The 19025-nt window shown below is 37.9% G+C and overlaps 3 protein-coding genes across 5 annotated transcripts; 1 reads left to right on the top strand and 2 right to left on the bottom strand.

The window, feature by feature from the left end:
- Positions 1–2513: 2513 nt before the first annotated feature.
- Positions 2514–6077, bottom strand: LOC106650417 (zinc finger protein 391-like). The gene is made up of 6 exons (XM_014368399.2): positions 5659–6077; positions 5280–5412; positions 4975–5201; positions 4248–4909; positions 3844–4176; positions 2514–3732 (listed from the first exon to the last, which is right to left on the bottom strand). Exons 1-6 carry the CDS (start codon positions 5785–5787, stop codon positions 3444–3446), a joined length of 1773 nt encoding a protein of 590 aa, XP_014223885.1. The 5' UTR covers positions 5788–6077; the 3' UTR covers positions 2514–3443.
- A 995-nt stretch (positions 6078–7072) lies between these two features.
- On the bottom strand, positions 7073–12310 carry LOC106650399 (prostaglandin D2 receptor). Of its 2 annotated transcripts, none has more exons than XM_014368372.2 (6): positions 11710–12310; positions 11302–11529; positions 10287–10476; positions 9960–10198; positions 8560–8791; positions 7073–8459 (listed from the first exon to the last, which is right to left on the bottom strand). In XM_014368372.2, the coding sequence occupies exons 1-6, from the start codon at positions 11899–11901 to the stop codon at positions 8338–8340; spliced, it is 1203 nt and encodes a 400-aa protein (XP_014223858.1). In that variant the 5' UTR covers positions 11902–12310; the 3' UTR covers positions 7073–8337. The 2 variants fall into 2 exon arrangements, with proteins under 2 accessions (XP_014223858.1, XP_014223859.1); XM_014368373.2 differs by having other exon boundaries at positions 10287–10473.
- Positions 12311–14943: 2633 nt separating this feature from the next.
- Positions 14944–18309, top strand: LOC106650400 (alpha-taxilin). 2 transcript variants are annotated; one of them, XM_014368374.2, is made up of 4 exons: positions 14944–15162; positions 15909–16055; positions 16215–17018; positions 17111–18309. In XM_014368374.2, the coding sequence occupies exons 2-4, from the start codon at positions 16008–16010 to the stop codon at positions 17744–17746; spliced, it is 1488 nt and encodes a 495-aa protein (XP_014223860.1). In that variant the 5' UTR covers positions 14944–15162; positions 15909–16007; the 3' UTR covers positions 17747–18309. The 2 variants fall into 2 exon arrangements, with proteins under 2 accessions (XP_014223860.1, XP_023316218.1); XM_023460450.1 differs by lacking the exon at positions 14944–15162 and having other exon boundaries at positions 15656–16055.
- Positions 18310–19025: the final 716 nt, after the last annotated feature.

Here is a 19025-nt window from a genome sequence, read left to right as displayed (position 1 = left end):
AGCTCCTCTTATGCGCGTAAAATACCTTTACAATGAAGCAGGACAATAGCTAGGTATTCTGGGATGCGTCGGTGTACATTCAGGTAACGACTTCATATTCGGTGACGCGAGCCCAGAGAGAAAACCACAATCGCTGGAAAACGCGAACATGAATAACACCGCCCTCGAATTCTGCAATTTTGTCTTCGAAGTAAAACCTTTGCTCCAGGGACTTTAACCGGTTAACTTAATTCCTTACTAGCAGGACCATTCGCACTTGGTCGAAACAATGATTTTTTACTTCACCAACAAGGAAGGCAGCTTACTTCATTTTCTGTTTCTTTTTCTTTTTTTGACAATCGCGAACACTCGCATACACACTCCGAAGCCGTGGAAAATGATTGAAAGTAGCAGTAGGGGTTGGAGAAAGATGATTGATTATCGATTCACTTACTGCGGTCGATTCGTGCGCGATGTACCCATGTAGGATATTATTACATTTTCAATGATGTGCTGCACTGCGCTCGACTATACATTTATATATATATTACACGAGAAGAAATTTAGGACCTATCGCAATCGCTGGGCGTGTCGAAGGTACCCTACAGTACAGTTATATATACGCGCGTCGCTCGGGCGAAGAAAACCGCAAATCTCTCCGGAGGATTTCCCGCACTCGCGCGTGCCCGTGCACAGCCTGCACCGAGCTGCAGCAGCAGCGAAAATATTGCGGCGGCCGCTGCACAGACATTTATATAAAATTTCATCTCCTTGAAGATTTTCTGATCGGCTGCAATTGTTGTAGCGACAAAATAGAAAATTCTCCAATATACAAGACCCCAAGACCAACGTCGGCAGCGTCGAGGCGCTTTCTTACGGCGCCGAGTCGGAGAATTTTTCGCCCTTTCTTTTTTCCTTCTGTTAAGACTTCTCCCAGCGACAAATGCCACAGCTATACAATTTGCTTTTCCATTATTTGAACGCTAGGCGTTGGATTATACATATATACATATCTCTGTACCTGTATACGTGCAACATTGTTACGCTTACGCGCCCGACGACAGTTTGTCCCGTATAAAATGAAAAGCGAACAATGGATTTTCGGGCTTTTAATTAAAACGACGAGCTTTGGGATGAAAAGAGCTCGCGATCGATTGGATGCTAGCTGCTTAAAAGCCTATTTAGTTCGAAAACATTTTCTTGAATTCGGCGATTGCAGCGCGTTCAATATACAAAGCCGACGAATCTGTCGATGAGTTTTGCCATTTTTACCTTTTCATTTCGAGCACGCATTCAACTTTTCATTTTCACTATCTTTGTCAATAAATAGTATATTTTGCACCTCGGCTTCGTCTTAGCTGATAAGTTTCACGTACTCTGAGACTTTCATTTTTTGCTATATAGGTGCAAAATACAGTTTTAGTGAATTTTCCCCCAGACTAAAATAATATTTTGATCTTTCTTGGCAGTAGCAAAATGTTACTTCAAGTTTAAGTGACTCAAAAAATTTAATTTTCAAATTCGATTCATTATAATGATAAAGTGAGATCTATTTTGTATTCCCAGATAGTTTTCCTGCCGAGTAAACCTCCAATGACTAACTCAAAAATAAAGGTGAGAAGTTCAAATAAATTCTACTTTTCATCGTATTTTAGAAGATGCCCAGAACAGCCAAAATAAAATTTTCAAACTTGTTTTCTGAAAATTCTTCCAAATATTTTTTTAAAAAGTTATATGACCTTCGTTTTGATGCTGTATAGCTCACGTCTTTTTTTATGTATTCAGTAACAATTACGGGAAAAAATTTTTTTTTGGGCGAATTTCGCCTTAGGAAATTGTATGATCAAGCTTTTTCTCGAAACTATTCTGTTTTCTTTTTGTTCAATAGATAAAATTATATTAGTTTTTTTCGATACGAATAAATTTCAGACACTATTTCATTGAAATTATTAACATTTTATAATTTATTTTGTTACAAACAAAAAATGTTTAATAACGGATGTACATCTAGAAGCTAAAATACACGATGGACCAAAACATTTCAAGGTCAAAAAAATTTTATATGTGATTTAATTATTTACAATAAATATGTGCCATATAAATAAGTAGATTTTAAGGCACAGTTAACTTTTTTATTTTACACAATTTGAGACAAATGCGTAATCGGTTGATTAGCAATGAATTAAAAACTAGTTTACAATTATATTCAAGAGTTCTAATCATTCAACTAGATATGTATTATCAAAAACCATACCGATTTTTCTCGAGTACTACGTCTGATCAATTTTCCATTTTAAGTAATGAATATAAATATTTTCGATTATTATCATATTTGGTAAAAGAGATAAATCACTAACTGAAGGTTATAATTCAATCATTTATAATACATTACCTACAAATTAGTATGTACAATTTTTTCTTAATTTCTTTATCAGGAATGATACTTGAAATAATAATATCTTACACGTGAATACAAGAAAAAAGTACATATATCTTTGAGAAAAATTTTAAATTATTATTTTACGTACACATTGATTGCATTTAGAAAAATTAAACTCTACAAAATATAATAAATTTACACATTATGAGAGCTGCTGTAATACTCGTTTAACTAATTAGATATATTTCATGACGTGATGTATTAATCTGCATTACGTTACAGAACATATTTTAGCTTTCAATTTTAGTAAAAAGTTACTAATAGTGAAAATATTTACGCTCGTAATTTAATATAAATAATAACTTCACAATAAAATTTGTGTATTTATATACAATTTGTAATATTTAAAATTTTTTCGTATGATCTGAATTTATAGTACATTACGTAATTAAGACGGTAACTTGTGTCTTTGCAACCCATGCTGCGATTGAAATGTATACTGACACTCGCACAAGATGGACAACCGCCCCAGGTAAGTAATGTATTTTTATCACAGCGTACGGGAAATTAATTTTACAATTTTTTCCGCACGGATTGACGCGCAGAAAGTAACACTTCTCGCACACTATAAGAAGTGAGTTTTTTTGTTTTAACCTCGCAATCTAATTGAGTTAGGGTGTTAATTTTTATTAAATTAAATTATGTTTTTTATCTAATAAAGATTAAATCTGTATCCGTATAGACATAAAGTATCACTGCCAGCCAATATATTTAGGAATTACCCTCTGTAAGAGGTAAAGTATAAATATAAAGTGTAGAATATTAAACTGATGTTGCATTTAATATAAATACAAATCAATTTTTAAGCTCAAGGCTGGTAAAAATAATTTTCAACAGCTTCAATTATTTTTTCAAGTCTGGGTATGAAAAATCATATGCCAGTTTAAGTCGCGAAAAAAAAGCCCCAGAGCACGTTTTTATCGGTCGTAGCGAAGCCAAGGCTATTTAAACGTACCCTAGGACTATTAAGTATCTTCACATTTTCAATTGTAAGAAGCAGAATTTATATCTAATGACTAATCACTCATGAATCTGTAAGTTCCTTTAAAATTTCAGCGGTTTGTTTTGAATTCCAATGTTTTTCTTTAAGATGCTTACCATATGCAGCTCGAGAAACAAGAATATCAAAACAAACTCTACACCGAAATTTTTTCGTGTCTGAAGATGTATTTGCTGAGTCTGATACTGTTATAGTCTCACATCCATTGTTATGAGTTTTCATATGCTGTGTACGTTCCGGCAAGGAACAAAAAGATTGATTACAAATATCACAAGAAAATTTGATATCATTGTGATGTGTATAGCTATGGTTCCTGCAATTAGGCATAATATTTATCAGTTAATTGATATTACTCTGGCTCAAACGAGAAAAATAATAAAGTAATAAATTATTCAAATTTATCAAAATTTAGTTCAATACTAACCTCAGCATTTTTCTTGAATCAAATGTTTTTTCACACTGCGAACATGCATAATTCGAGTGACTCTTAAAGTGCTGGACTTTTTTATCTTCTGCAACTTGTTCACCACAGGTTTTACATTTATACATTTTTTCTTTCAATTTTCTATGTTCAACATTAATATGTACTTGTAGTTGTACTTTATTATCAAAACTTCGATTGCATATTGTACATGCCATAGACAATTTATGCAAGTGTGTGTCAAGGTGGTTAAAAAGCTGTTGAATTCGTCCAAGTTTCTTATTACATACAAGACATTGCAAAATATTCATATCTACGTGAGATTCTAAATGGCTCCTAAACAATCAAATATAATAAAATTACATTTTCATATAATTTTTAATTTTTTATATATATAAAGTAAATACCTCATTTTTCCTTCCGTATGCAAATGTTTTGAGCAGAGAGCACAAACAAATAATTTTATGTCAACATGTTCATTCAAGTGATCGACTAAAGAACTACTTGAGTAGAATTTTTCATTACACACTGGACATTGTATATCATTTTCCTCATTATCAATGTGACATTCAATTTTGTGTTTCAGAACTTCCAAATAAGACTCAAATTGCTGCGAGCAAATAGGGCATATATCTGGTATATCAAGTATAATTTGTTTAATTAAATTTTTCATTCGTAATTCATTAATAGTTTTTATATCTTCCATTGGCGATAATCCCATGCTGGCCAAACAAGTCGAATTTTTCTTAGAAATATCATTATTTTTGGGCATTTCAGAATTATCATCAATGATGTCAATTTGAATGATATTTTTAGGTTGATCCATAATTTTTGGAGTAATATTAGCAATTGATTTTACTGACTCGATTTTGAGCACATTGTCTTCATAATCATCATCTCTGAATGCAACTTTTTTTGGTACTTTTGATATTGTGACATTGTTTGTTTGTGATCTTTTTCTTTTTAATTTTGGTTTTGTCTCGTTTTTAATGCTTTTTGAACTATGCTTATCAATTTCTGGATAAATATATATTGAAGATACATCACTTTCAGATAAAAAGGCCATATCCTTGAGGAAATGAATAATTACTATAGGAATATTTTTCTTTCTTTTAAATAGTCATAAAAAGTTACCTCATCATTTTCTGAAAAACCATGAACTGATGAAGACTTAGATTCATTATGAGATTTATATAATTGGTTGTTTTTAGAATTATTTTCTAATTTAAGTCGTGGCCCCGTAAATTTGCTTTGATTTGATTTTAATCGTTTTTTAACTCTTTCAACTTCTAATCTTGCTTCTTCCGATGCATACTCTACTTGATATTCATCCTCACTTGATGTAGCTGGCTTGGAAATATCTTTTCAACAAATACAAAATTTAACTATAATAATCAATTCATTGATAATTAATAGAAGGAATAGAATATAATTATTACCCATAGGAATTTTATAACTTTTTTTTAATTTGATATCAGCCATTTCACATTGATCTTTGAAACAATATAAAGAATCCACCATAAATATACACTTTTTACACATCATTTGTGGTAAGTCATCATTTTTTTGAACCTATAATCAATCATAAATACAAATTATTTACTCAGATAAAAGATTTTATTAGAAAGCAAAAATAAATTAATAAAATATAGTATATAAGGGTTTTGTTTGGAACGATACTAAGAGATGTTATAAAAAATATTAGAGTACAGATAAATAGAGAATACAAATTCGAACTAGGAAAGATATAAATTAACTGAATTAGTATGATGTTAAGTAATAATAAATAAGTAAATAAGATTTTTTTAAAAAGTTAACCTCAATGTTTGTAGTATTATAAAGCTTTTCGCTCAAATTGTGCACATAATAATCTTCTGAAAATATATTGACGAGTTCACCGCAGGTGGCTAAACACGTTCTGCATATTTGTTGCTGCATTTTGGCCATTTTCAAAAACAAATAACTGCTAAGCCGCACAATTGTCGATAGCACTTGTCGCTTTCGGCAATGAATGTCAACAAATCGCCATCACAACATTGCTTTGAATCCAGTATAAAGTGTAAACACTGCACATAAATGTAATGAAGAATACATTTATGTCCACTAAAAGTCGTTGCATGCACAGATTCCAAGCTTATGTTTTTGATTTTGACACAAAACCGACAGTAAAAAATATGCGTCTACATTCGCGCGTGTTCGCTAAAGTAAACTACAGTCTACATTCAGCAATCAACAGTGATGAGTGCGTTGAAATAGCCTAGCCGTGCAGCGTTGCATTGTAACCTATTATAAATGTGTCAGATGGCTGGCGCAGCAGACTACTCGCTCTACTTTATCGACAATGATATGTCTCCCTAATTTTAAAAATACTCTTTCAGGGTCCAAGGATGCAATTTGCAGTTTACTGTAATTTAGTAAAAATTTTATGAATAAAGTTAACTTATAAATAAAAGAATAAGATTGTTATAAAACTATGACACGTCACTTAAAATGCTTTTAATTTTTATAAAATAGTTGTAACAGAAAAATTACAAAACAAGCCGATTAATGGTAATGTATTTAATTATTTCATGTAAAAACATGAAAATTATAGAAAAACCCTAATATTGCCGAATTTTGTTGTTTCAAACAAAAATCCATGTTCCATGTGCAAAAAAACAATGCATTGAAAAAATGATCTTAATTTATAAAATGCGAAAGTAAAACCGTTTCGAGGAAAAATCAAATTTCACTGATTTATATGGCATAAAATCTCACTAAATAACTTTAATTACTTTAGTTATTATCATTGCTAAACAACAATTAAAGTTGAGAACTTTTATTTGTATGCACATGGAGAATGTGTGTGAGACAAATAAAAACTAAACAAAGGTAGTGGAAATTTAATTTATTAATTGTTTATAATATTGTCATTTTGTGATCAATTAATACACAAAGTGATTGGATTTTTAAGATGGAGCGAAGATATAAAAAATTTATGAACATTTTTTCTCGATAAGTTTTATTTCTTTTTGTATAATAATTTACACACTTGAACTTAAGTTTACGTCCTACTTTATTTTTTCTAAGTAAATTTGTCAATACCTATCTACAAACACACATAACTCATACACTTATTTTCTATTACTACAGTTAAGATCAATCTTGAGGTGAAAAAATATGTTTATAGATATTTCATTTTAAATTTTTTGTAATTTAGATATCGGAAATTTTCAAATGCGTTTATCGAAACCTTCTGAAAATGTTGATAAAATCTTCAAAGATGCCTTCGTTGTTTAAAATTATTTCAAAGCGTTTGAAAATTATCCATTTTTACTCTACCTTAGCTACCTCTGGATTACATAAAAAAGGTTCAACATCTATTCACGCTGTTATATTTTTTGATAATTTTAATAATTTTGTAAATATTTTGAAAGTTTTAAAATAAACATTAATGGAATGATCAAAGATTGTATTATTACACATTATAAGTGTCATGAACTTACAAAAAAATATCAACATATTAAAACTACGATTAACAGTCAAACGAATCGGGTAGTTGAAAATTGATTCTTTTACTGTCTACTAGTTACATATGGACAATTATCTGAAAATCGAATGGCCAAAATAAAACTTTTCCTGCTGACGAAAAAACTAGTTTTTTTCAGAGCACACTACCTTTTTTAGGGTCACAAAGTCGACGATTATATAAAATTCATGGTTTAGTCAATATTAAAAAAATTCTTAGCTCAACTTTGAGCGATGTTAACATAGAAACATAAAGAGCTATATTTTATCATTTTCGATGAAGATTTTCATCTAATATCTCCTAAATTTTTTAATGGGCCACTAATACTAACGACGTCTAAAAATCTGCGAGTATCAAAAAATTGTGGAAAAATGTTTAAATAAAGGCCAAAAAAAGCGAAAAGTAGCCTATTTTCGACATATAGTTTTTTCCATACTATCGAATTTTTCATGCCCGATAGACTTGAAGGCCTATTACAACAACTGAGAAGATACTAGTTAACATCGTAAGGAAATTTAAAACTTTTATGCAATTAGATTTCCACTTTTATACTTCTCTCCACAGTGGCAAACTACTCAAAAGGCTCAGATCCTTGGGAATATTGTTTTTCTAAATGTATAGTCAATTTTCAGTGGAAAAACTAGTACGTTTTTTCTAAAATCCCTCTGGACTAAGCTGAAAATTTTTTTCAATATAAGCAGTACCTGTGTAATTAAGAGAAGCACCAATTATGAACCTCTAAAAAAAGGTAATAGATTGTCCGAATATAATTTCAATAAATTTTAGGGACAATTAAGACATACAGAACAAGTTTCTCAAGACAGCAAAAGAAAAAAAATCGTCAGCCATTAGATTTCTCAGATAATTGGCAATTTACAGAGACGAATGAGGATAAATACAACAATAGTTGATAGGTTCCGGCGGGAAAGAGATATATTTTTTCAGAGCAACGCTCCGAAACAAATTGTCAAACTTGCTTGGGTCGGCATTTACACAGCTACGGCGACCAGTTGGGACTCGTGCTCTTCGCTCACCGGTGTCGAGGGTGTCTCCGTGATGGGCGTCGGTGGGTCACCTACGTCACCGCTGCTAGCTGGATTTTCCGTCGTCGCTGCAGTTGAACAAAAAAAAAAATTGATTCATTTTTATTTCTCGACGCTCTTTTTTGTGGCTACGGCTCGAGGTAAATTAATATGACGAACGATGCAGACCTGTAAAGGAGCTGGCTCGACTTCTGGCCGGCCAGCAGACGCGGCAGAGTGGCTTGAGCAGTTTGAAGCGCAGCCCCGAGCGCAGCCTCAACAGAACGTAGATGTACGGGTCGAGAGTGAAGTGCAGACAGAGGAGGATGTCGGCGGCCTTTTGAAAGCCTATTATCAGACGCCGTAGCAGGACGCGATCCTGCGGCAACCTTTGCAAGTACTGAGCCAGCGGAATTGATACCTGCAAAACAAGAGGGAGCGCGACGAGACGAGCGCGTCTTTACATCGAATCACCACAATGTATCGTATTAGAATTAGCTTCGTGCATTCGTGTGCGCATATTTCTCCTTCTCGATTCTCGTCGATGGTCGTAGAAGTCGTCGCCGCATTCGTCGTGGCGAGAGATCAACTTGGTTGCGAGAGGGCACATGCGAGAAAATGCAAGGAATACGCGATGAGGACGAGCCATCGAGGAAACACGCTTAGTATTCGATGCCGTACGTGACGCGTGTACCGATTTATGCACATATGGATTTCGAATGATTTTTCAACGTCCGGAAGTTGGAGCGCGATCGAGAAGAGAACGTGCGCATAATTAGGAGAGCTGCGAGTTATGATTTTTCTCGATACCAGCCGAGTTCGATACTCGGCGTGGCTGCATTGCCAAAAAATACCTTAACTCATTACGAAGCAACGATTTGGTTAAGAAAATGGTACGTAGGCAAGTGCACTTGCGTGCGAAACTATATTAACAAGTTTCACATCTCGACGATTGAAAGCTAATATCGTGATTATTGATAATTCGATCGACGCACGATTCGCAGAGAGAGAGGGAGAGGAAAGAAGGGGAGGCGATACGAAGGACGCGCTAATAAATACAAAATAATAATTTTGTATAATGGTCACGTGCGTACGGCAAGATGCTGCTGCAGCGTATATGCATCGCGTATAGCCTCGTGCCGCATTTGTAAAACGGCCGTAAAAGCCCTCTCAAGGGATGCAGCCGTGGCTCGCACGCGATGCACACGAGCGCGGCATTGCGGCTTCCGGAAATCACAGTTGGACGACGCGTACGCGTAACGAAGGGCACGTGTTATTGTCGTTTCCGATCGACCCATGGTCAATCCTGACAATGAGATTTCGAACTTAATACACGTCGATTCATAACATATCCTTTTCTCGATGCATTTTAATCAATATTTTTATACTTGGATCATTTTTAGTTACGTGGTGTAAAAAAAAATACTCGATTGAAATAAAAATCATCTTTCTAGTTCGATTCGCGTGTTTTTTTTATTCGCGCGCACAACCAAATCTGCGAGCATCTCTTTTCATCAAGAGAACTTTTATAGGAAGAAAAAAATGAAAGATTAAAGCAAATTAAGTAAAAGTACATCAATGATACGCACCATCTGCGGCATCCAGCAGAGCAAGAAGGAAATCGAGAGCATAGCCATGAGCTTGGCGAAAGCTCGCTCCTCCGCCGTTATTCCGAGCTCCGGTGGTTGGCTGTCGACGTTCAGCAGAGGTCTCGCCCTCGACGAGGCGCGAGATATGCGGCGCAGGGCTCCGTTGCGTCGGCCAAGACGACGCAGCGCATTCGCCACGGCCAAGTTGCACCAGACGATCGACAGGCAAAGGATCGTACCTGTTAATATCGAGCTCGATTAATTTTCCTTTAACAGAGCGATCGGCCCGCAAGAATGATGAAAATCGTTGTATCTATTATGGCTTACCGAAGGTGAACCAGACGTAGGCGTAAGCGACGTCGACGGGCTCGACGGCGTCCCGATACCTCAGACACTTGACGCCTTTGTCGGTGACCTTCTCGTAGAGTCCGAAGCCGAAGAAGGGCAGCATCGTCAGGGTGAGCGCGACCAGCCACAAGACAATCATGCAGCGTACGATCATCTGGGACGTTACCTGCTAAATATCAACGTGTCACCGAGTTCGTCGATGTACCACAGCTAATTATCTCTTTTTCGCGTGACCCGCAATTACAGCAGCTGTATAACAGCTCGCGATCGTAGCATTCGAATTGCCGCCCTCCCGCCGTGCGCAAAAGTTCAATGCTCGCAAAAATGATCGTCAAGATTCTTTCGCGCGACGCTCACCACCAGACGCCGTTAACGATGTGTCTCTCGTTCTGCTCTTTTTTTTCTCCGAGTCGTATAGAAAATTTTCCGTTTCGCTCGCTAAGGCTCATTGTGTGCGTGTAACGCGCGTCGATTTATATATGGTTCTCTTCGCGAGCAATGCTCGTGATGCTTAATTATTCTTGGCAGCGACACAATGACGAGCCGATCGCGAGTTTACACGAGCGTTATAAGACTCGAGTGGCGCAAAACATAAAAAAAATGATTGCGCTCGCGAATCGCAGCGATCCTTCCGCCAAGACTGAAATAAACGCGCATCTTCGAGATTCGTCGCGATGCTCTCGTGCGCCGCTCGATAACCTTGACTCGAAAGTTCCATAATTTGCCAAGATTGACAACTCGTCGGGATGTTTCGAGCTTTTAAAAGTTGCGCCGACGCGCTTCATCGCACATCGTGTACCCGTTATTCAACGTGGATGCGCTAATAATTGATACGGCTGCAAGCGCATGACAACTCAATCGACCCCCTGCCGCCTCTCAATAAGAACAATTCAATAAAATAATTGACGCGTTCGCTCCATGATCTATACTCGGGTCATTTTTTTTTCTTCCTCCGGCAAACGTTCAAAGTACGCCAAAAGTACACGACGCCTACCTTCTGATAAACGAAGGGCCGGGTGAGAGCCAGCCATCTCTCTCCGGCCATGACCAGAGCCACGCAGCCGCTGAACAGGCCGAAGAGCCGCCAGATCACGTGCAGGTAGCAGAAGCTGCCGTTGACGAAGATCCGCGAGATGTACATCTGGGCCCAGGTGCCGATCATGGCGATCAAGTCGTTGACGGTCAGGCAGCGCAGCATCAGCAGGTGCTTTCTGTTTCGGCCCTGCAATCGATCGATCCACGCGTTATATTTATATACGTCGAGCTTTCGGCAGCTCGCCGTGACACTAACCCAGGTGTCGTGCCGCGTGCCGCCGCCTCTTCACTTCGATAAATAAACATCGGCGTAAAGTAGGCCACTGCCGATCGTGAACGCGCGAGCAGCGCCGAATCGTCGACTTACCTTGTCCTTGCACAAGAGTATGACGAGCGCCACGATATTTCCCACGATACCGACGACGTACACGAGATTCAACACGACGAAGGCAATTATGCTGGTCGATCGACTTTTCACCGGTATCGAGGCCGTCGCGTTCATGGTTGCGTTGGCGAGACTCGCCGCTGCCGCTTCCAATGGTATTCGAATGTTCTCCATTGATTTGATTCACACCTTTTTTGTTCAATGCAGAATTAGCTTACGACAGTTGCCCAAAAACTTTGAGCGAAGACTCGATCGAGAATCAGCTTTTGCGCCAACTACGGTAATTGATCGATTCTGCTCGATTTCAATTTCACTCGCTGTAATCTATTTCCTTTGACGTAACGAACCAAAGACGTTCAAAGCCTCGCGAACTCGTTCATGATTCGCAAGCTCGTTTGCGGAGCTTGAAACTCCACGTTTACAACCAGTAGGCAAACACACACCCGCGCACTTTGAAATACGTGGAAAAAACGCAATTGACGATTGATATCGGTCGAAAAATAATAAATTAATTCTTCGGTCGAGGGAGAGAGAGAGAGAAATGTACGAATAAAAATTCTCTGATCTCGAGTAAAAGAGGAGAGCGATGTTTACCTCGGCCGAGTATTTACTCAACTGTTCGAATCCACGCGGTCCTAAGGAGTTTTGTTTTGAGCGCTTGACCAACGGCGTGGCCGGCAGCGCGACGCGTCTTCTTTCTCCTACTCCCTCGACGCTCGTTGCTTCGTCATTTGCTCGGGACACGATCGCTCGCTTCATCCCTCTTCTTTCGAAATGAAATAATAGCCACGATTGTACGGGTTATTTTCTCCATTTTTTTCTATTTCCATTTTTAAACAACAATTATTCATTGATTAGAAGCGACCTAGTTACTCCGCTGCGATATCTGAATAGATTTAATTGTGCCCGCTGCGAATAACTTTAATCGACTTTTCTTTTTTACGGTGAACAATCGAGCGTATTATTGTGTGGATGAGGTAGCCAACAAAATATCTTTTAATGTATTTGCATGGAATGCAGATGAAAAAAGAAAATATTGCTACGTCGATTTTGCATAGTCCGCTGAAAAATATATCACCGAAACGTTCGCATCTCAGAGTTTGATTGAATTTTTCAATAAGGACATCTTGAATCATTGTCGTCCTCTGCATGGAGCTCCTTGAACCTTCAATTGATCCGTATGGCTCTTTCGGTATATCACGTTCGAGCAATCGATCCCGAACTTTTAAAGGGACAATATGTACATATCACACGATAATAAATAATTTCCAAAAGCTCGCTATCTCGTCGTTCTTTTCCTCTCGACTGGAGCGTAAATATTTTTTTTGGCACGATGTAATACACCCGATGAACTTTACGAGTTTCTTCGTCGAGTGTCGACTGGTCTCTCAAAACGATCTTGTATGCTAAATAATTCGACACGTAATTGGCGTTGCATTAACTTGCGCGTGCCGTGTTACGCGATGGTGTACAAATATCGTCTATATAAGCGAGCTCGCAAGCTCGTGCAAAAGCTGCAACACGCGCGGCCAAAACAAATAGAACAATTCGTATGAGGCTCCGAGCATCGCGTTTATCTTTTAGCTCCTCTCGTATAGATCAACGTTACACATGTGTGAGTGAGCGTAATCGTAGTCGAAGCTCGCAGCTGTCATTGTGATCGTTTATAATGAGTGTGTATAGCAAAAGGCACGAATTACTCGAGATGAATATTCAAGTGGCGCGATCGTACATAGCGTTACGTAGCTTCGCGAAGTCACGTATGCCACACGCGCTAGACTAGCTGCTGGCCATCCATCGTCTATCGACTGGCACGCAATTTTCATTTACAGAACTAAATTCGAAATTACGAGTATGCGAGAAGATGGTTCGCGGGCCGTCGATGGAAAAGTCCAAGCGCAGCGGTTCACGTGGTGCGACTTGCAGCACAGTAAGGTGCGAACGATCAGACTTCCTCTTGGCGTCGATCGTACATGAAAAAGCGAGCAAAATAAAGTAGAAAAAGCTGCGTGTGTTCCGAAGGAAGGTGCAGGCGCGACATGAAACGCGCCGAGTAGAGCTCGTTCTCGGTATTGCGAGATGAAGCGATAAACGGCCGACGAAAAAGAGGAAGAATCTCATCGGTGCCGTAGCGATCGGTACAATGGACAATGCCGAAAGTGTATAAACACACAGCTTATACACACACGGGCAATTCGTTGGACAACGCAGTCACGCAGTCGGCCAGGCAGGTATATAGCCGCGCACAGCTGCCTCGACCGGGAAAGGGAGGGATCGCGCCGATCGCCGAGCGCATCGGCCGTGTGTGTGCATATAGACAGCAGTAGCAGCAGCGCATGCGAATCGATTTTCTTGGTGCGTGCCGAGCGTTGGGCTGCGCTCGCTGCATGTTAATCGGCGGCTGCAGCTCGAGCTAGCTCGACTCGTCGTCGTCGATGTGCATCGCCTACAGTGCATCCACGCGCGAGCACGCACGTACGCGCCTGCATCGAGGAACGCGCCGACACTTTATGGGCTTTTTCCGACGTTTTTGTTTTCTACGATCGGGTGTATATATACCTACGATGGGCGCCTATAGTCTGTCTCGCGATTTCGGTCGCGACCAACGTGGGATCGGAAGCTTATCGTCGCTATATGTCTGCACGGCCGAGAAAAGTTTGCGAGGGAAAAATTAGCCGTCGAGCAGTTACATATATAATAAGCTCGCGAGCGTAGGCTCTGCATTATTAATCAGACGCTCGCGGCCGATTATCATAGCGAGCCCATGGCAATTCCAATTATGCCGCTCGGAGCTAATTGTGCGCGTACATCGCATCGCGGCCGGTTTTTTCCGTTATACACGTCGACAGCAGAACGCGTACACGTGTGCATGCGGCTGCGTGCAGCATTGTAAAGAAAAGTCAGATAAATTATTCATACTCGTCCACCATGAAATTCTTCCTTATGGGCACGTAGGCGACGAGTCACATGATCGATAGCAGCAGCAGCAGCAGCAGCAGCAACACATCGGATGATGCACGAGGGAAAATTTAAGGCCAGAGCTTCGCGTGTCGTATAGCTGTGGCATTGCGCGCAAGCTCCGAAAGCACCAACCATCTCCACCGTCGACGCTAAGTTTAGAACGCGACGAAAATAACGCGTGGGCCAGAGCTGCTGCTGCTACGTATATACGCTTATGTGTCGTCTCTCTGCTTCGATTCGCGTGTATTTGTATTATGCGTGCGTATACGCAACCGATGAGCCAACGCGTGTGTCTTTGCACCGAGCGACAGTAGTACCTTCCGTTTCGTCCCGCACGTACATGATATTATATCGATAATACGCGCGATACAACGTTACTGCGCTTCAAAGCTCGATCGCAGCTGTGCTTGTAGCAACGAGTGCCCCTCTCTAGGTCGCAGATTTCCAGAAAAACGATTCAACGACGTACCTCTGGTAGATATTCACACTTTTAGTAGTACTCAGATTTTTCTCCATTATCCGGACGTTGAGCTTTTTTGCTCGAAAAAGCTGCTATTTGCTCCGTTAGATTAGAGCCTTGAGATATTTGTAAAGTTAATTACCACTGCTGTGCAGTAAAGCACGTATACTTTGAAAACCCATAGAGTGTGGGCTATAAATAAATCGGATGCTGAATTATTATACGTGTATAAGATAGCCGTGTGTCTGTAACTATTATCGCGCCTACATTTACGTTTACGCAAAACTCAACATTACCGTTTATTTTTCAATCGTCGAGCTAATCTCAAGTTTGTCATTAAACGCGACGACGCGAGCTACATTTAGTTTTGCTGCCTATTTGTCGTACCGCGCTATTCTTTGCCAATAATAATGATGCTGAGTAACTTTGTTTTTCTTTTATTTTCATGCGCCAAGTTGTTGAACGATCTAGCGTCCTTATAAGCACCTTCCAATTGTTTTTCGAGAAATTTCAATTCTCTTTGTCTGTGCGTCTGCATCGATTTCGATCCAACATCAAATTTTTCCTTAAATTCTATACAGTTCTATCTCAGAATTTTTGGATTCTAAGCGCGATGCTACTGCAGAACGCAAATGCACGCATCGCTTCACGCTTGCGGCAAATAATTTTGTCTTTTCAAGCCCGTCGCGCCCTCTGTAAACTTGCATACTCTACCGGCAATCTCTGTTTGTTTACTCACATACATTTCATTGTATTTCAGTTGTCCTGTGCATTCATTTGATTATTGATACTAATCGATAAGACTGACTGAATTGGGAAACTTTTCATTGCAATTTCCAATCGTTGATGAGCATAAACAATGGAGACCAATACCCGTGCTGCTGTGATAACCGACAGTAATGAAACTGTAAGTACTATAACCCTTTGTAAAAACCACACTTGCATAGTTTTCATAATAATCGTCCTTTTATTATTTTTGTTACTGTTATGACAAAACACATAATCTCTCATCTTTAATTTAATTTTTTCATTCTTTCATTTTCAAAATTTATATTTTTATTTTAAGGTTGCTCCTGTCGATAACAAAACTCTGGCCAAAGACAAAAAAGCAAGAAAAGCATCTGAAAAACAGCTTGAACAATTCTTCAAAAGCCCAAATGGCCCCCTGTCAGTGGAAGAAAAACTGCAAATTTTAAGTGGAAAGTACTTAGACATTGTGGATGAAAACCGCAAACTGCAATCATCTTTGAAACAAGCACACAAAAGAGTAGAATCAGCTCTGAAAGAGCAAAGTCAAGCAGAATCAGAAAAAAGTAAAACTGTATTAGCTAAGAGTCGCCTTGAAAGTTTGTGCAGAGAATTACAAAGACAAAATAAAATTGTAAAAGAAGAAAGCCTTCTCAAACTAAAAGAAGAAGAAGAAAAGAGAAAAGAAGTATCTGCTCAGTTTCAGACAACTTTGCAAGAGTTCACGCAACTGATGACTGAAACAAATGAAAAAAATGCCAAATTAAACAACGACAATATGGAAATTCAAAAGAAATTCAAGTCAGTTTTTAATGAAATGGACTTGAGAGAGCAACATTTTGAAAGCATGCATCAATTGATGAATTGCAAACTTCAAGCTGCAGATGCAAAATTAAATCAAGTCACCTTAGAATTGACGGAAGAAAAAGAAGTTCTTTTAAAAGAGAAGGCTGCATTACTGCAAAAACTTGCAGAGTATCATGCTAAGATAAAAGAACTTCAAATAATTGAAGCTAACTTACGTTCACAAGTAGACATGTACTCTGAAAAATATGAAGAGTTTCAAAATACTTTGACCAAGAGTAATCAGGTTTTCGGTGGATTCAATACCGAAATTGAAAAGGTAAAATTTATAGATCATGAAAATTTACATGAAATTAGATTTATTTATTTATTATCCATAAAAGTTGTATTTACTCATATTCTTTTTTACAGATGACTAAAAAAATTGTCAAATTAGAAAAAGAAACAAATATGTGGAAAAAACGATGGGAAAAGAGTAATGCAAATTTATTAGAAATGGTTACTGATCAACAAAAGAGAGATGCTGAGATTAAAACCTTAAATAAAAAATGTACAGTTCTTGAAGGATTATGTCACTCACTACAAACGGAAAGAGCAAATATGTTAGCCCAATTAAAACAAAAATCAAATGAAGAATGTGTCCATAGTGATGCAGTTCCAGTGAACGAATCAAGTACTTCTAATAATGAGCAAACCAAAGATTTAAAGACTGAAGATGAAGTCATTGTTACGTCTGATCATAACATTGTAACTAAACAAAGTATAACTGAACCAATTAAAGACAATATTGCGGGTAGTGACCAAGACATTAAAACTGTGGAAGTTTCTTGTGAAAGTGATATATCAGATTATGTGAAAGTAAATTCCGATCTGTCAACTGAAGATCTGCAATTAAATGGAAAATCTCCAACTGAAAGTATTGTTCAAGAGGATGGACATACAAGTATATCAAATAATACTACAAATGCAAATGAAAACCAATCTGAATCTAATACTCAATCTGATGATAGCTCACTGAAATCGGATAAGAAAATTAAGCCTTGCTAAAAAAATTTTTTCATAAAATAGGATCTGTTGAAAATTCCATGTTTTTTAATATTGTGAGTTTTAAACATCTTTTGTTAAAAATGTATCACTAAATAATTTTCAAAAGTAGGAGAAATAGAAATCTGTAAGGAATGAACAAAAAACTGACAACAGATATGCATGACATTTTGTTAAATTATAATTTTAATTGATCTCAAAAAAGTTAAAAGCAAAAATTAATTTTAAATTATTCAAATCAAATTGTAAATAAGTATCTGATTTTTTAGCTGTAAACATATAAGTTGTCATGTTCCTTTTATTTACACACATTCAACCAAAATCTATGTTTGTATTCGATAACTTTATATGAGAATTTGTATAAATTATTGTTTTAAATTGAAAAGGAAATTGTACCGTTCAACCGTCAAACTAGATAGATGTAGAGTGTGATTGACCAAAATAATCAAACACTGTTCATCTTAATTTGTAACGAATATTTCGTGGTAGACAATGTCGTAGTGTAAAAGTGTTTACTGTTATAAATTGTTTTTCAAGTCCGTTATTAAATTACTTTAAAGATGGTATTAAATGCTTTATTACTCATAAAAAATGTCAATAACCCTGTGCAGTACCATATCGTATACTTTTTAACTGTGAACATCGTTAGAAAATGCAAATCAAACGAGCGTTTATCATAAATAGTTAATGACCATCACCGATTCGCAGTTTCACAACAGCAACATCATCGTTTACGTCTGATAATGTTGTATGGCGCTCGCGACATATGCTGTGCTCTCAGGCTCAAAAGTCATCGGATCGCACTCATCGATCCCGTTATCGAGTACTCGCTAGTGGGTCAGTGCTCCTCTCTTTTGATTCAGATGATGTGTCACCGAGATGCGACAAAAGAAAATACATCTCAATCTTTTTTCTCCTTCGTCGACTCTGATGCAACGATCGGCTTACCGATTTCACCTTCGATCGAGACACAATTTCTAATCGGTTTACAAGCTCGAAGCGACAAAAAAATCCAAGTTCGCAAGCTCTTAACAAGCCGCGACGATTCGAGTACGAATTAGCGACCATCACGAAAAGGAGCAATTATCGAATGACCAGTCCACGATACGCGAGTCGGTCTAATGTCTGAAAACCGAGGGCGAATCAGGCTTACGCACGCGATAAATCCGAAAACGGCAGCTCTCTTTATGGATATTATGTACCTGCTACACACATGTGTACGTACAGGTGTACATCGCGCGTAATTCAAAGGGGGAGGAGGCCTTTCTCTCTTTCTCGCGAG

This window comes from Trichogramma pretiosum, unplaced genomic scaffold (genome assembly GCF_000599845.2).
Source record: "Trichogramma pretiosum strain Unisexual culture from Peru unplaced genomic scaffold, Tpre_2.0 scaffold5, whole genome shotgun sequence".
Classification (NCBI taxonomy): Eukaryota; Metazoa; Arthropoda; class Insecta; order Hymenoptera; family Trichogrammatidae; genus Trichogramma; species Trichogramma pretiosum.
Note: the sequence above shows the minus strand (reverse complement) of the source record. Positions and strands in the feature narration are given on the sequence as shown.

Coding starts and splice junctions, on each gene's coding strand:
- LOC106650417 (XM_014368399.2), bottom strand. CDS start 5,787: ATGGCCAAAATGCAGCAACAAATATGCAGAACGTGTTTAGCCACCTGC. Junction 5,413..5,658: donor ATAATACTACAAACATTGAG/GTTAACTTTTTA, acceptor GATTGATTATAG/GTTCAAAAAAATGATGACTT. Junction 3,733..3,843: donor GATTCAAGAAAAATGCTGAG/GTTAGTATTGAA, acceptor GCCTAATTGCAG/GAACCATAGCTATACACATC.
- LOC106650399 (XM_014368372.2), bottom strand. CDS start 11,901: ATGGAGAACATTCGAATACCATTGGAAGCGGCAGCGGCGAGTCTCGCC. Junction 10,477..11,301: donor GGCCCTTCGTTTATCAGAAG/GTAGGCGTCGTG, acceptor GTTGATATTTAG/CAGGTAACGTCCCAGATGAT. Junction 8,460..8,559: donor TCGAGCCAGCTCCTTTACAG/GTCTGCATCGTT, acceptor GTTCAACTGCAG/CGACGACGGAAAATCCAGCT.
- LOC106650400 (XM_014368374.2), top strand. CDS start 16,008: ATGGAGACCAATACCCGTGCTGCTGTGATAACCGACAGTAATGAAACT. Junction 16,056..16,214: donor TAACCGACAGTAATGAAACT/GTAAGTACTATA, acceptor TTTTATTTTAAG/GTTGCTCCTGTCGATAACAA. Junction 17,019..17,110: donor TCAATACCGAAATTGAAAAG/GTAAAATTTATA, acceptor TCTTTTTTACAG/ATGACTAAAAAAATTGTCAA.